Source organism: Molossus molossus, unplaced genomic scaffold (genome assembly GCF_014108415.1).
Source record: "Molossus molossus isolate mMolMol1 unplaced genomic scaffold, mMolMol1.p scaffold_m16_p_10, whole genome shotgun sequence".
NCBI lineage: Eukaryota > Metazoa > Chordata > Mammalia > Chiroptera > Molossidae > Molossus > Molossus molossus.
The window spans coordinates 100827286-100842143 of NW_023425345.1; the positions used below are offsets into that span (position 1 = coordinate 100827286).

The window sequence follows — 14858 nt, forward strand, 5'->3', positions numbered from 1 at the left end:
TTCCCAGCCACTTCCTGTGCTTTGAAGCCAAATAGGGATGTCCCTCAGAGACACAGGCTGGGAAGTGGCCAAGGACAGAGGAGCGCTGGAGTTGCCCAGCACCCCCTCTTCCTGGGGCAGTGGGACTTCCCTCAGCAAACCTGCACTGAGCGCTTGTGTGCCAGCCCTGGCCTAGGTGAGGGGTGTGGCCATGAGGGTCCCGCCCAGTTCCTATTCTAAACCCATTCAGATTTTGATCCTACTCAGTCTGTGTCCTCTCTAGTCCAGATGATCTTCTGGAGAAGACATTACTTACCATAAACATCTCTTGAAGAGAGCAAAGAACCCAAAGAGAATAAATCCTTAAGGCAGTGTGTGTGCAGACCGCGGTTGTGTCTAGCAAAGGGGGACAGGCAGAGACCTATACTCCCTGCAGACACAACCAAGAGAGGAGCCTAATGCCTTCACTTCTAAGATGTCAGAGGAGAAGAATCATAGAGGGGCCTGCTGACACTGAAATCAGCTTGTTGAAACGCTGGGGGTGAAAATCAGCCATGTGCAAGGGACTTGCACACAGCCCAAGGACACACTCACACTCAATGTGGACTGCCACCTTCTGGCAGTGACCCGAGTCCTGCACACAGGCCTTCTCCATCAGCCTCCGCTGACTTGTGAGGACTTGGAAATGCCACATGCTTATTAGGAAGTCCAAGCCAACCTCTGTCACAGCCTGAGAATAGAATACAAATACGTACCACGAAGTACTCACCACTGATCATATATATCTGTGTGAACTTGTTACCTTTAAGGACTTTGTCCTGCATTGGGCAGTGAAGGGAGAAGTACCACACTTCAGATCTAACTGCAAGTGAACAGTGGTTTTTCCTTTCCAAGTAGCTCTGTTCTTCGCAGAAGAAAGCCCTCCCACCCTGCAGGGCCCAAGGCACTCCAGAGAACTTGGGTCGTGATGGACTCTGGAGGGTGGTTCATTAGTCTGCCTCTGTAGGCACATTTCCCACCAGCAGCAGGGCCTGGCCTAGACAGCCACTTCTGTGTTGGTGCTGCACACCCAAGTCTACAAATAAAGGCAAATATCACACAGAAAGCCTAACCTTGATATGCATGACTGCACCCGTCACCTTGCCGGTGTGACATGTAGGGTGAGCTCCAGCATCGCCACTGCTCTGCAGCCGTTTCTCCTGTGCTTCCGCCCCTCAGCTACCAGATCATGCTGGACTGCTGGCACCGAGACCCCAGAGAAAGGCCGAGATTTGCAGAACTTGTGGAAAAACTAGGAGATTTGCTCCAAGCAAATGTACAACAGGTAAAGCTAAGTTTATTGAGACTATCAGAAGCCAAATGCCTTTTTGAGTATAAGCCAAGGGGGTGTTTTATTTGTTGTTTGAATAGCTGTTAAGAGGTGAGATTAGCAGTAAAAATGGTGTGTGTGTATGCACAATTATCAGAACTCTTTCCAAACACAGCTAAGATTGTAGAGAAACATAGTTGAAACTGACATAATGTTTTGCAAAAACTGGTTGAAGTAGAACTTTCAGCACTTAGAGCTCTGTCTTTGGTATTTTAGGATGGCAAAGACTACATCCCACTAAATGCCATACTGACAGGGAACAGTGGGTTCGCATACCCAGCCTCTGCCTTCCCTGAGGACCACTTCAAGGAAGACAGTTCAGCTCCGAGGTTTAATGTAGGGAGTTCTGATAATGTCAGGTAAGACTCTTCTCTTTCCCCAACTTTGTATTATAATATTTTCAAATGTAACAACAACAACAAAAAAAATCACACCTCCTAAATTCAACCGTGGTTAAGCCCTATTTTGTCTATGTCTACATCTGTGTCTGTTCACAGTCTCTGTGTGTGTTTTTTTCTTTTTACTGAAGCATTTGAAAGCCATTATGACACTGTCCCCCTGAATACTTTGGTACACATCTTGTGAGAAGGACATCCTCCCATGTAACCACACCAGAATTATCACACAATCGCATTGTCTTTGTTTTCTTCAGTTCCTTTAGTCTCTTATTCTAGACTATTTCCTCCCTTTTTTTTTTTCAATGACGGTAACTTTTTTCATGAGACCTTAGATACAATTAAACAAACACACTAGATTTTTGTTGTACCTGATAAATGAACATCTCTCTCATCACTGCGGAGGAAGTTGGAGAAAGGGGCGGGGAGGAACTGTTTGAGAGCCTCCACAACGCACTGGGTGGGTGGTTACATGTGTATCACGCATGCCCAGTATGAACAGTTACACATATGTCACATATTACTGATTGTTACACGTGTCACACATGAGTACTAATGATTATGCATGTATGATACCTCCATACTAATGGTTATACGTGTAGCGTACATGTTCAGTACTAATGATCACACAGACACAGGCTGTGTGTGAATCGGCACTGTGCTCAGCATTTTGCATATATCGACTCCCACAATGCTCAAAACAGTCTTATGAAGGAGATATTATTCATGTTCTGCAGTTGGGGACATTAAGGCTCCATGGAGAACAGCTTGCCCAAATTGTGTCTCTAGAACGCGGCGGGAGAGGGTTTCTAAAACCCCAGGTGCTCTGACTCCCTCCCTGTTCCCATGCAGTCAGGACTCCAGGACTTTGACTGTTCTGTGGGCCTCCTAGCGCCTTTCTCTGCAGTAGAAACCACCCTAGGACTCTGAGCTCAGTTCAGCCAAACTCAGCAGGTGACCAGGGAAGGCAATGGGAAGAGCTGCACAGTCTGAAAAGGTTGGTGGCCTAGAAGCCAGGGGCCAGCCCAGATCAGTGACAATGGGGGGTAGGCCACGTCACTGCATATTTCACAGCCAGGCCAAAACGCTGAAACCGATGAGTCATCCGTTTTTTAAAAATGGGAAAACTAGTTTGGATTAAATAAATTGGCAGGGTCTGACTGGGCCAGAGCTGGGGAACGGGAGTTTTGAAGTTATTCCAGAATGTTGCTTAGCCTGAGGCTCAGTAGAGAGCTTGCCTGAGAAACTGGGCCCTGCAGATGGTGACAGAGTATCAGACTGAGAGACTCAACAGGTAAACTTGCTTAGGAATACCCATATGGTGTATGTCTCTGACGGGTCACCAACAAAAGGTCAGGAGGTAGCGATAGGGAAATCACACAGATATACCCATTTCTCCCAATCTAGAATACAAAGCAGAATGTACATGACTATCTCTAGTACTCAATTATGCCATCAAATCAGCTGTGTGGCCTTACCGGGTCATCGCATTTGTTCCGTCATATCCTCGTAGAAGTGGGCGGCCGCGTGGTAAAGTCATGTCACTCCTCTGGGCGTTGTTTCCTCTCCGTCGTAATGGAGGATGACGACTCAGGTCTCTTCTTGGACTGACATTTTCTGATTCCACAAGGGGCCAGAGGTCTAACCACCACTGAGTCTCTCAAGTCCCTCTGGGGTTTAGCTCAAAACTGCCGTGTGGACTAACAGCCGTGGAGGAAGGTGCATCAGTGCCAGGCCCCTCGGAGAGCTCAGGCTGCAGCAAGGTGATTCCTCCTGGTGTTCTGGTTCATCTTTGCTGAGATGTGGTGCTCATGGTCTCCTGGCTAGTCAAAGCTGGATGCATTTCCCTGTCTTGATTATTCTTCCTGCTTCTTCATTAGATATGTCAATGCATTCCATTTCATGAGCCTGGAGAGAATCAAAACCTTTGGAGAACTTTCACCAGATGTCACCTCCATGCTCGATGTAAGTAATGAACCTACTCCGTGTGCCCTGGCAAGACCTTGTGCCAGGCTGCATCCAATCCAAACTCCGGCAGTCAGTTGGCTCCTGGTCAGTGCAGGCCAGTAATGAATTGTGGCCGAAACGGCAGTTTTGGGGATTGTCAACACGGTTATACAGAGCTCATTTGAGAGCAGGTAAATCCATAGTTTGAAGATGACCCAGAACTTACTCCAGGGTCCATCCAAGTCCTTTTCTGGTCATAATTGAGTTCCTCAGGAAACTCTGTTGTGTGCTTGTAAACTTCTTGGCTACCAGTGATGGGACCCTCCTTCAGGGAACAGGAATTCCAAACTGAGTGACTGGGCTTTGTGATATAACCGAGAACTCCCCCTTTTTTTTTTTTATCCTCACCTGAGGACATTTTTCCATTTTTTTTGTTCAAATAGAGTGGGAGGGAGAGAGAGGAAGAGAGAGAGAGAGAGAAACATCGACGTGAAAGGGACACATCGAGTGGCTGCCACCCACACGATCAACCAGGGCCGGGGACAAACTGCAACCAAGGTACATGCCCTTAGCGGGAACCGAACCCGGGTCTCTCTGGACCGCAGGCCGATGTTCTAACCGCTGAGCTAACCTGGCCAGGGCCAGAGAACTCTCTCTTAAGAGCAGCCTGAGATCCTGGAAGAAGTCTGTCTGGCCTCTGCCCCTTCCCACGAAGGTCCCAGAGGCTGGATCGCCATGTTCCTACCCGGCCACGCTGGGAGGAGCCATCCCTGCAGCCTGGCTCACGGGAGGGCTCTGCCAGCTTCTCTGTTTATTTATTGTAAAGACATGTTTTTATTGATTTTAGAGAAAGAGGAAGGAATAGGGAAAGAGAGAAACAGCAATCAGCTGCCTCCTGCACACCCCCAACTGGGGATCAAGCCCACAACCCAGGCATGTGCCCTGACTGGGAATCAAACCAGCGACCTCTCTGTGCATGGGATGCCGCTCAACCACCGGCCAGGGCAGCCAGCTTGTCTCTTTAAAGCTCTGGGACCTGGGCTTGAGAAAATAGGGAGGAGAGCGCGCTGGGCAAGAGTGCCCGTGGCATCACAGACCCTCGCACTTACAGATAGGCACTGTTGCCCCAGCGGGCTGGAAATGCTGCCTCTCGGGACCTGCCCACACTCACCCAGTCAGGCTGCGTGGTCTGGAGACCCCAGGGGACTCACGAGCACATTAGAGCGTGAGAGGTGCTGGTTAGGACCATGTCCCACGAAGGCTGGACAACCACTGCAGAGAGAAGTGAAGGTCATGACCACGCACAGTGAGGCCTTGAGACATAGCCCAGTTACCGTAAAAACATCAAAACCTCTTTAGACACCCAGGTACAGAGGAAACGATGGTTTAAACGTGTGAAAACATTACAGATAAGCCCAGAATACAAAGGTAACATAGCTGCAAATTTTGTTTTGCTACTTATGCATAGGTTTTAGGTCCAAGGAAATGACACTGAGCAAACATGGACGGTTTCTCTCAACCTTGCCCTCTCCTCCTCACACAGTGGGAAGTAGGGCAGCTTCTTTGCTGGCTTAGGCCTGTCACTGATGATTAAGGACATGAATGCAGCCCAGTGACAGATTCAAAGGGTGACAGGAGCGTAGTGCGGACCCACTTCCTGGAACGGCGCATGAGCAGAGGAATGAGGAGTCTGCACACCCGCGGTGCCCACCACGGACCAAGGAAGCAGAATTGCTGGGACCGTGACCAGGGCAGGCCTGAAGATCCACAGAATCTTTAAGAACAAAATTGAACCACGTCTTTATAATTTCTCAGAATTTTTACATATCATGGCTACCAAATAACAGCACACTGGTAGCCAATAGATAACTGCAGAATTAGCTTTTATATATTTATGCAATAATTTGCATAGATGTTTACTATAAAATATTCTCCTCTGTTACCGCAGGTTCCCCTTTTGTTTTACGTTATTTTCTCCACCTTCAGGAAGAAGGCCTTCAGGGTCACTGGGAATAGGCATTTTTTTGCAGCTGACAGAGCTTAGACTTTACAATATGGAGAAAATGCTCTGACTTAATGGGCAGGGGTGTGGAAGGTGAGGACAGAGCCTGGAGGGACTTCGATGCCCACCCCCCATGTCCTCCCCAGCCTTGGTGTGGACCCCTGTGGGTCAAGCAAGAAGTATAACCTTTTCCCTCTTCCCACCAGGGTCACCAGCTGGACAGTGGCACCCTGCTGGCCACCCCTTTGCTGAAGCGCTTCACCTGGACTGAGAGCAAATCCAAGGCCTCACTAAAGATCGAGTAAGGAAGCGGGTATCTTTTCCTTCATCAGTGATGGAGGGATGCTGGAGATGCTGGGAACGGGGTTGAATGAGGATGTTTGAGAGCTAGTTGCCCTCCTGAACCATAGTGTTCAGGCATTACAGAGAAATACCTTTTTCCCCCCAGAAAGGCAAGAAGGAGGACATAAAATCAGGCATATGAGCACCAAGCTCTGGGAAGAAAAGACGTGGGTTTAAGAAGAGACAATATGTAGGAAATTCCAGCATAGGCCGGCAGCCCACACACACGAAGCGCACGCAGAGCCTCAGGCGAAAGGAGCCTGATCTGCCCACCAAGCAGACCCAACGTCAGACACCTGTGGGGCGGGAGAGGGCCTGTGCCACGACCCCGGGCCAGGGGCATCTGTACCGGAAGGGAGACAGTGCTGTTTCCACCCGAAGACAGGCCAGCCTGAGAGCCACCCTGCAGTGGGGGCTCGCTTCCCCTTTGACCCTGGCCCTCGGCTTCCACAGGGCCCTCTTCACACTCCACTGGCGCACACGTCGCCCCAGCTTCTCCGTGCTGCCCTCTGCCTGGGAGCGCGCTGGGCGGGCAGGGCTGGGCCTAGCCGCCGGCCTTCCCGTCCCGGTTCCGGTGCCCGCCCCGCACACCCACAGGCAGAACCTGCTCCTTCCTCTGAGTCCGGGTCGGTAGACGTTTTCTCAACGGGCAGAGTGAACAGCTCGGCTCTGCCGCTGTGGTGTAAAAGCCGCCCCGACAGTCTGTGAGCAAGGAGGGTGGCTGTGCCCTGTAGACTTCGAAAACAGGCGCCCTGGCCAGTGCGCGCACGGAAGGACGCTTAGCACCACTGGTCATCAGGGACACACGAGTCAGAACCACCGTCAGATATGACTTCACACCCACTGGGTGTGGAGAAATCGGAACCCTGGTGCACTGCTGGTGGGAATGTGACATTCTCCTCTGCTTTGGAAAACAGTCCAGTAGTTTCTCAGAATGCTGAGCAAGCTACTCTGGAACCCTGCCGCCCGTTCTGGTATATACGCAACAGAAGTGAACACTGTCCACGTAAGACCTGCACACCCGCGCTCACGGCAGCTTCATTCAAACCAAAAGATGAACAGCCCAAGTGTCCATCAATTAATGAGTGGTAAATTAAATGCTGCCTGTCAGTGAAAGAATAGTAACTGAAAATAAAAAGTGCGAAGTACTGATACGTGCTGCAACATGGATGGACCTTGGAAACACTGTTAATTAAAAGAAGCCAGTCATACAATACCACATATGGTATGATGCCCAGCACAGGCAAGTCCACAGAAACGGAGTCCGGGCGGTGTCCGGGCGATGGGTGGGAGGCTCGGGGAAGAGGGGCAGCGGAGTGCCCAGGGCATGTAGGGTTGGGGATCACGGGATATTCTGCAGTGGAGTCTCTGACTGCGCCATCTGTGAATGCACGGAACCGCTGACCTGTGCACGTGACACAGGTGGATTGTACAGAAGCTCAGTCACGTCTTGATAAAACCGTCCTTTAAAAACAAAACAGGTCCGGCCCTGGCCAGTTTGGCTCAGTAGTTAGAGATTCGGCCCTTGGATCAATGAGTCACAGGTTCAATTCTGGTCAGGGGCACGTAACTCAGTTGTGGTTCGTCCCCGGCCCCCCGTCGGGTCATGGGGGAGGCAACCAGTTGCTGTGCCTCTATCATATCAATGTTTTTCTCTCTCCATCCCTCTCTCCCACTCTATCTAATGATAAATGGAAAAATATCCTCCAATGAGGAATAAGAAACAAAAACAAAAACAGGCCATGACCATTTTGGCTCAGCCGTTAGAGTGTTGCCCGCGAACCAAAGAGCTGCAGGTTTGATCCCTGGCCCGGTCAGGGTCCTGCGGGAGGCAACTGATCAATGTTTCTCTCTCTCCCCCCACTCCCTCCTCTGTCTCTTAAATTGATGAACATAAAAAAATAAAATAAAAAATACGGAAGATGGAGCAAGTGCTCTACGTGCTAGCCCGCCAGCTAATGTGGTGCGTGGTCTTGCCCTCGTCCCAGCCATTACAGAGAGCCACAGACACGAAGGCACAAGTGAAGCCGTGCTTCCCTCGAGTCTGTGTCAGGCCGGACGGACCAGTAGAACCAGAAGCGAGTCTCCACCTTCAGCCCCTCGGCGATGTTATCCCCACGGCCTACAGCTCTCCTCCGGAAGCAGCGTGACAAGAGGCAGCCGCACCGACCTGTGCGAAACTGTTGGTTTCTTGAGGCCATAACCCTGGTGGCTACAGTGAGAGCTGGATGCTCTTGCAGTTCTGGAGGCCAGAAGCCCCAAACCAAGGTGCTGGCGGCTCGGGGAGAGCTCGCTCCTTGCTGCTCTCAGCTCCCGCTGGCCCCAGCCATTCCTTGGCCGGTGGCCAGTTCTCTGCTCCACCTTCACCCGCTCCTGCCCCTGGCTGGGATCTCCCCTTGCCTCTGGTCTAAGGACGCACCACAGACGCGTCAGGCTGAGCTCCTCCGCGGAAGGTCTCAGCTCAATCACATCTCCTGCTGCTGAGGTGCTACTCGTAGGTGCCAGGGGCTTGGCATCAATATTTTGGGGAGCGTATTTCAGCCCACCACGGTGGTACCTGACCCAAGAGTGGGGGAGAGCTGCCCCTACATCTGGAGCTGTTTCCTCCAGGAAGAGGGGTCTGCATGACCTCGTCGTGCAGTCCAGCCCCAGCCTGTGGGGCACATCCTCCCTCCGGCACCAACTGGAGCGGGCTCAGTGCAGCCCAGAGCCGAGTCTGCCGCCACCCTAGGACGGTTATGAACAAGCGACACCTAAGAGACGGCTTAGCCTTGGCAGGGTAGCTCCGTTGGTGAGTGTTGCCCTGATACACCAAGGTGGCGGGCTGCGGGTTTGATCCTGGTCAGGGCACATACAAGAATCAACAATGGTTCTTTCCCTGCGCCCACGGAGTTGTGTGGAGGTGGAGGCCTGGGTGTGTTCAAGATTCCGCTCCGCCATGACCACCACCACGGCTGCTGCTGGAGGTGTGACGGACGGTCACCCCGCTTCACAGGGAGAGCTGAGCCGCCCCCCACGGTGGCCCAGAGCGGGATTCTCGGGCTGCCAGAGCCTTAGAGCAGCGCCAAGCCCCCCTGTGCCTCCGTCCACTGGGGTGAGCCCGTGCGCGTCACCTTGGCGGAGGCCCTTTGTGTTGAACCCCAAGTCAACCTCATTAAGGATGACGACAAGCAGCAGCTGGGAGAGCGGGTCAGCTCTGCAGAACCCACAGGGAGAACCCCGTGGAGGGCTTGGCTGCCGCTGGGCCGTGGTCAGGGCTGGCAGAGGCTCGGGCAGAGGATGTCACCGAGCAGTACTCGTGCAGGACGTAAACCAACAAACTTGGCTTTTGTTTCTCAAAAAACCCCACAGAAACCAATGAATGCATAAAAAGGTGGAACAACAAATCGATGTTTCTCCCCCCTTCTCTTTCCCTCCTTCCCTCTCTGTCTGTTCCTCTCTCTAAAATCAAGTAAATTTGTTTTCAAAAAAAAAAAAAAAAAAGTGGACTTTAGTATGATTTCAAGAAACTAAATTTGTACATTTGATGTTTTTTTGTTTTTCTTTAGCTTGAGATTGACCAGTAAGAGTAAGGAGTCGGGGCTCCCTGACCTCACCAGGCCTGCGTCCTGCCACCCCAGCTGCGGGCACACCAGCCGGGGCCAGCGCAGGTTCACCTGCGACAGCTCCGAGCTGGAGGCGGTCTCGCGCTGCTCCCCTCCCCCGGACTACAACTCGGTGGTCTTCTGTCCCGCGCCCGTCTCAAGTGTGACCGCCTGACTTCCGGAACCGCATGTATTTATACCCAGAAACAGAGCTTCCGCCAGTATTATACACACAAGTTTGCACCTCTAGCCTTCCACAGGGGCCTGACGCTCTCTGTGATTTTAACAGTGCTTTTGCCTTTTGACTAACAAGAATGTAACCCAGATACATAGAGTAATAGTGACAAGTGAAAGGCACTACTGCTAAACCCTCCAGTCCCGCAGCGTGTTAGAGAAAGTCTTTCAAGCCCAAAGACTTCGTGCTCCTTCCCCCCAGGCCTCAGGGCCGCGGACGCTTCGAGACACACACTGACCATGTGCCGCCATGCACCACACTGGACCAGTGACTGCAGCCCTGGACCGGGGGACACCTGTCCCGAGCTGGCTGAAGCAGTGCCCCTGGGGTCGTCCAGCAGACGTGACGTGAGGAGGACGAGAGGTGGGAGAAATGCAGGGACAACAGGAAGGGCGCAGGAGAGGACTGGAGCTGCACTGCATAGGGAAGGAGTGGGACAGCGCCCCCGAGGCCACTCCAGGGGCGTCCGGACCCGACTGACTGCTCTGTTTGCCAACCAGCCGGAGGCTGATCGAATAGAGGGATGAGGGGCCTCTTCTGTTCTGGGAGGCGAGAAAAGGATGAACCTTTTTGGGAACAACAAAGCACATTTTAAAACAGCGACAGGACTGTTTCTCTGCCCATCCCCTGTACGGCACCCTTTGTACTTCCAGCCCTGGAGCGGGTGCTCGTCCCTGAGCTGCCGGCCCCCCGGGGAGACCCTGAGCTGACCTGAGCTGCGGTGGCGCCAGTGGGCTGTGTCGTGGGTCAATCGCTGTCGGCTCACTGAACACCTGGCCTGTCAGGGTTGTCTGCTGGGGTTGTCTGCTTAAGGCCCCCATTTAAAAAAGTAACACCAGTCTATTATGAGTGTTAATGTATAGTCAAGACATCAGCCTGCCCGGTACAGTTTCAGCACGCAGTCTTGGAGGGCGCTCCGCACAGACCAGGGCAGAGGACCAGCCAGGCCGAGGGCCCAGACCACCGCCTGCAAGTTGGGACCTGAAGGATAGGAGTCAGTCGTGTGTTTTTTTTATTTAACAGGGAGTCCATTATCCAGTCTGTCTCCTGGAAAGATGTGTTAGAGCATTAACCAAGGCTTATTAAGCACTTTATGCTCCTTGAGAGAAAAGGTGGTAAGACACTTCTGAATCGGGACTCAAGATATTAACCAGCCATCGATAGGAGAAAGCCTCTTTCCTCTGCTTTGGACCTTGCCTTGGCCTGAGGATGCTGGAAACAGCACAGGGTACACAGGGTGCCTGCCTTCAGGGCGAAGAGCCCTGGTCTCCCGCAGGCTCCGCCTGACGCTCTCTCTGCGTCAGGATGTCCGGAGCCTGTCCAAGCTCCCCGGCAACAGCGACCTGCTCGGGCAGAGAGCACACAGTCCTCTGGATGCCCGTGACGAACTCTGGAACCTGAAGTACCAGTGATGGCAGTGCCCTTCCCGTGCCAGCTCGTGTCAGGTTCTTTGTGCGGAGCTGGGGACTGGGCCTCCCCCAGGGGACAGCAGGCTTCTGGTCGCTCTGCTGCAGCTGAGCAGGGGGTCAGGCACCCCCACCAAGAACAGAGTCCGAACAAAATCCGGCCAGAGGGCAAGATGTGTTCTCCCTCTTCTTCACCAACCGAAAGCACCTGTCATCGTGTGAACCAGGTAACCGAGAGAAGATTCGACACAGGGAAGGTAAAAGACCTCAATCAGTTCTCGTTTTTTCGAATCAGATAAGGATTCTGCATTAGTGAAAACGAAGAGAAACCTTAGCGATATGTATAATGTCTTGATTTCAACTATCTCATTCTTAACTACTGAGACCTTAGTAATACCATCTCACCAAAAGAAAGACTGTTCACTCCGTTCACTCAGGTTGAAAGCCTCAGGTTTGTAGCCTACGAGTCCATCCGTCAGAAAAGGGTCCCACCGGGAGCGGCGTGGGACAGAAACGGACTCGCAGTCGGGGCGCCTGTGGTCACGTGGTGCTGGCCACGGCGAGCTCGTTAGCACAGCACTGAACACTGGAGCACTAGCTGATGGTGTTACTGGAATCGGGTCGCTTAGGACAAACACGGCTGGCAGCGACAAGAGCCAACACTTCTGTTCAGGGTTCGTGAGACAAAGTGCATGGAACAGCACGGGCGGAAGGGGACAGCCCACGTGTATGTGTGCAGCTCCTCTGTCTGAGAGAGGATGCCAGACCTTGTCTGAGCCCATGCAGCGTACTTGCCCAAACCCTGAACACGGTTACTTAGGTCTTCCAGCTGGGCCTTACTTCCCAGCCCCAAGAATGTCCAGCACGGACACACATTTGCAGCCCCTTTGAGCTGATTAGAGGAGCGTCTCTGACTGACAGTGGTGGAGACGGTGTGTGTGTGTGTGTGTGTGTGTGTGAGTGTGTGTGTGTGTGTGTGTGCGTGCGCGTGTGTGTTTTGTGCAGAACTATTTAAGGAAACTGGAATTTTAAAGTTACTGTTATACAAAAAGAATGTATGCTGCAGATATAAGACAGACATAATTTGGTCCTATATATGTAGTCACTGAATGTATTTTATATACTCTCCTTATATAATAAAGTTAATTTCCAAAAACATTTACGTGTTTTCTTTCTGATTTTCTTATAAATGAGAACAGGAGTCACAGGTCTCTCGGGGCTGGGAACTGGTGTTCTGGGGGAGCCCATTCGAGACCAGGCCCAACAGCACAAGAAGAGAAGCGGGCACTGCCAGGGCCGCGGCCAGGACATGGCTGCCCTGAACCACCGGGCTGCAGACAGGACACAAGATCAAACTAGGCAGGTTGCCCAGAAAACTAAACACTGAAATGAGTGAGCTCACACGTAAAATGTACCGACCGAGTGCTGGCTGCAGACGAAAGTGCCCTCAATTTTAAATGAGGCAGCTTTTTCCAACACCCATTTTCCACTAATAAACAATTACCATAACGACAGGATTAGTATGCGCGTGCGCGTGCGCGCGCTCGCGTGTGTGTGTGTGTGTGTGTGTGTGTGTGTGTGTGTGTGTGTGTATTAGAGGCTGTGTGCAGGAAACCACACAAAATAATTAGGCAAAAGCCCAAGACAAGAACTTCCCTAAGTACACTGAGTCCTCTTCAGTTTTGTGGATTAAATCTTAAGAGGACAAGTCAATCACTATCAACATAGAGTAAGTGGCCAACATGCTGTCTTGGGAAGTGGTCATACCATCACCGTCCCAATAACACAAGGACACTAGACTGGACAGACGCTGTGAGGGAACACAGACCAGCTTTCTTCCGGACAAAGGAGAAAAAAAGAGGACAAATGACGAATCTCAGTGAATGTGTGGTAACTGGAGAGGGCAAGAGGCATTTTATCTTCAGAACTTTTAAATTCTTTAAAAATATTATTGGTTTTCATAACATAAGCGTCCAGTCACTCATTTAGGCAATGATGTGAAGAATGTTTGAAGAATTGGTGTCACGTCATAGTTTAGAAATTTTCTCATGACCTGGAAACTTATAGTTCATTTGGGAATTGATTTTTTTCTTTCGTCCAGCAGAAGCTGACCAGTAAGGTTTACTAGAGTCCTTGGTGTTAAACACATTAAAGACTTTTTTTATTTCACAGGCCAGGAAGTTTTTCAAAAATATCCTAGGTCCCAACACAAGAATGACTAGCTTTCTATTTTTTTGAGCTAAAGACATTTAAGGGGAAAAAAAAGGGGCAAAATAAACCAAAAACCGACTAGAGGACACTAACATTCCAGTTCTTAAGCTGGGAAGATACACAAGTGTTCCCTTTGTGATAATTTGTTGAGCTACATGCTTATTTGCAAATGTGTACGTGCTAGTCTTCAATAAAAGATGATCTTAAAAATCCCATTTTAAAAGGGACTAGTAGAGGCTTAACCTCCGACTAAAACATATTAACTTTCTGTGCCAGCAGAAAGTTAAATACTTTAAAGGAAAAAACTAATTTTCAAAGCCATCCAATGTGATGTGATATTAGTGAACCTTCATGTCGACAGGAAAATGGAACAAGAGAACTTCCGAACCCCACCATCACCCCCCTCCCCCAGCACCTGTGCTCACCCCTCGCCTTCCCTTTCCGACCCAGCACAGACCGGCGCCTGCCCCCTCCCCGCGCACAAGGACGCTGTTCTAGCAGCTCCACTCCCTCCCCCACCCGCTTCCCCTCCCCCGGTCGTCCCTTACCTTACAGAACAAGTTACAGCCCCACTTCCCCTCAGCTACCACCCGGGCTCCCTACTCCTCCTTACAGCAATATTCCTGGAAAGAGTTGGGGATACTCCTCACTTTACATTCCTCCCCTCCAGGCCCTTTAACCTCCCCCCACCCCCGGGGCCCAGTGCTCAGTCACACGCACAGAGACTGCTCTCCCCAGGTTATCAGTGGCCTCCATAGGGCTAAACCCAATGGCCCATTTGCGGTCTCAATCTTTCTTGACCCATCAACGACTTGACCCTTATTCCTGAAAACACCTAAATACCTTTTAACGTTGATTCCAGGACATCACACATTTTCTTCCCATCTCACTGGTCACTGATGTCTTGCTCACTAGTTTTCTTTTCTCTGACTTGGAACATCGTTCCAGCTACCCCCGTGTTTTGCCCTTGGGCCTTGGCTCAGTCTGCGCCGACTGCGTGGTCTCAGCGTCTCAGGGCTTTGTGACAGCTGTAAGCTGCACCAGGGGCCAGACCTCTGCCCCCCTCCCAAGGCAGGTGTGTGCTGGGCAGGCTGTTTCCCAGGACAGCGGCAGCGTATCTCCTGAACCCCACATGGCCTTTGCATCTGTCACGTCCCCTTAAATTCCACTCCCTCAGAATCAGAGCTGGCTTTGTGACTCATTCGTAACCAACAGAATGTGGCAGAAGTGACACCACATGACCCAGAGGCCAGGTCCACGAACAAATCGTGCATTTCCTGTCCTGTGGCACACTCGTCCCCCAAGAGCTCCCACCAGAGACCCAGTCACCAGGCCTGGACCAGCTGAGCCCAGGCCCTGGAATTCCCCAGGGGGGCCTGAGCGGACTG

At 51.5% G+C, this 14858-nt stretch overlaps 1 protein-coding gene across 1 annotated transcript in view; it reads left to right on the forward strand.

Annotated features, from left to right (window-relative positions):
- The window catches only part of FLT1 (fms related receptor tyrosine kinase 1), a 176573-nt gene extending 165047 nt beyond the window's left edge, over nucleotides 1–11526 (forward strand). The window contains exons 26-30 of the mRNA XM_036251787.1: nucleotides 1198–1303; nucleotides 1565–1707; nucleotides 3624–3708; nucleotides 5899–5993; nucleotides 9583–11526. Coding sequence (XP_036107680.1) covers nucleotides 1198–1303; nucleotides 1565–1707; nucleotides 3624–3708; nucleotides 5899–5993; nucleotides 9583–9793 — 640 coding nt within the window. The 3' untranslated portion in view covers nucleotides 9794–11526. The remainder of the gene's footprint in view (nucleotides 1–1197; nucleotides 1304–1564; nucleotides 1708–3623; nucleotides 3709–5898; nucleotides 5994–9582) is intronic.
- The last annotated feature ends 3332 nt before the right edge of the window (nucleotides 11527–14858 follow it).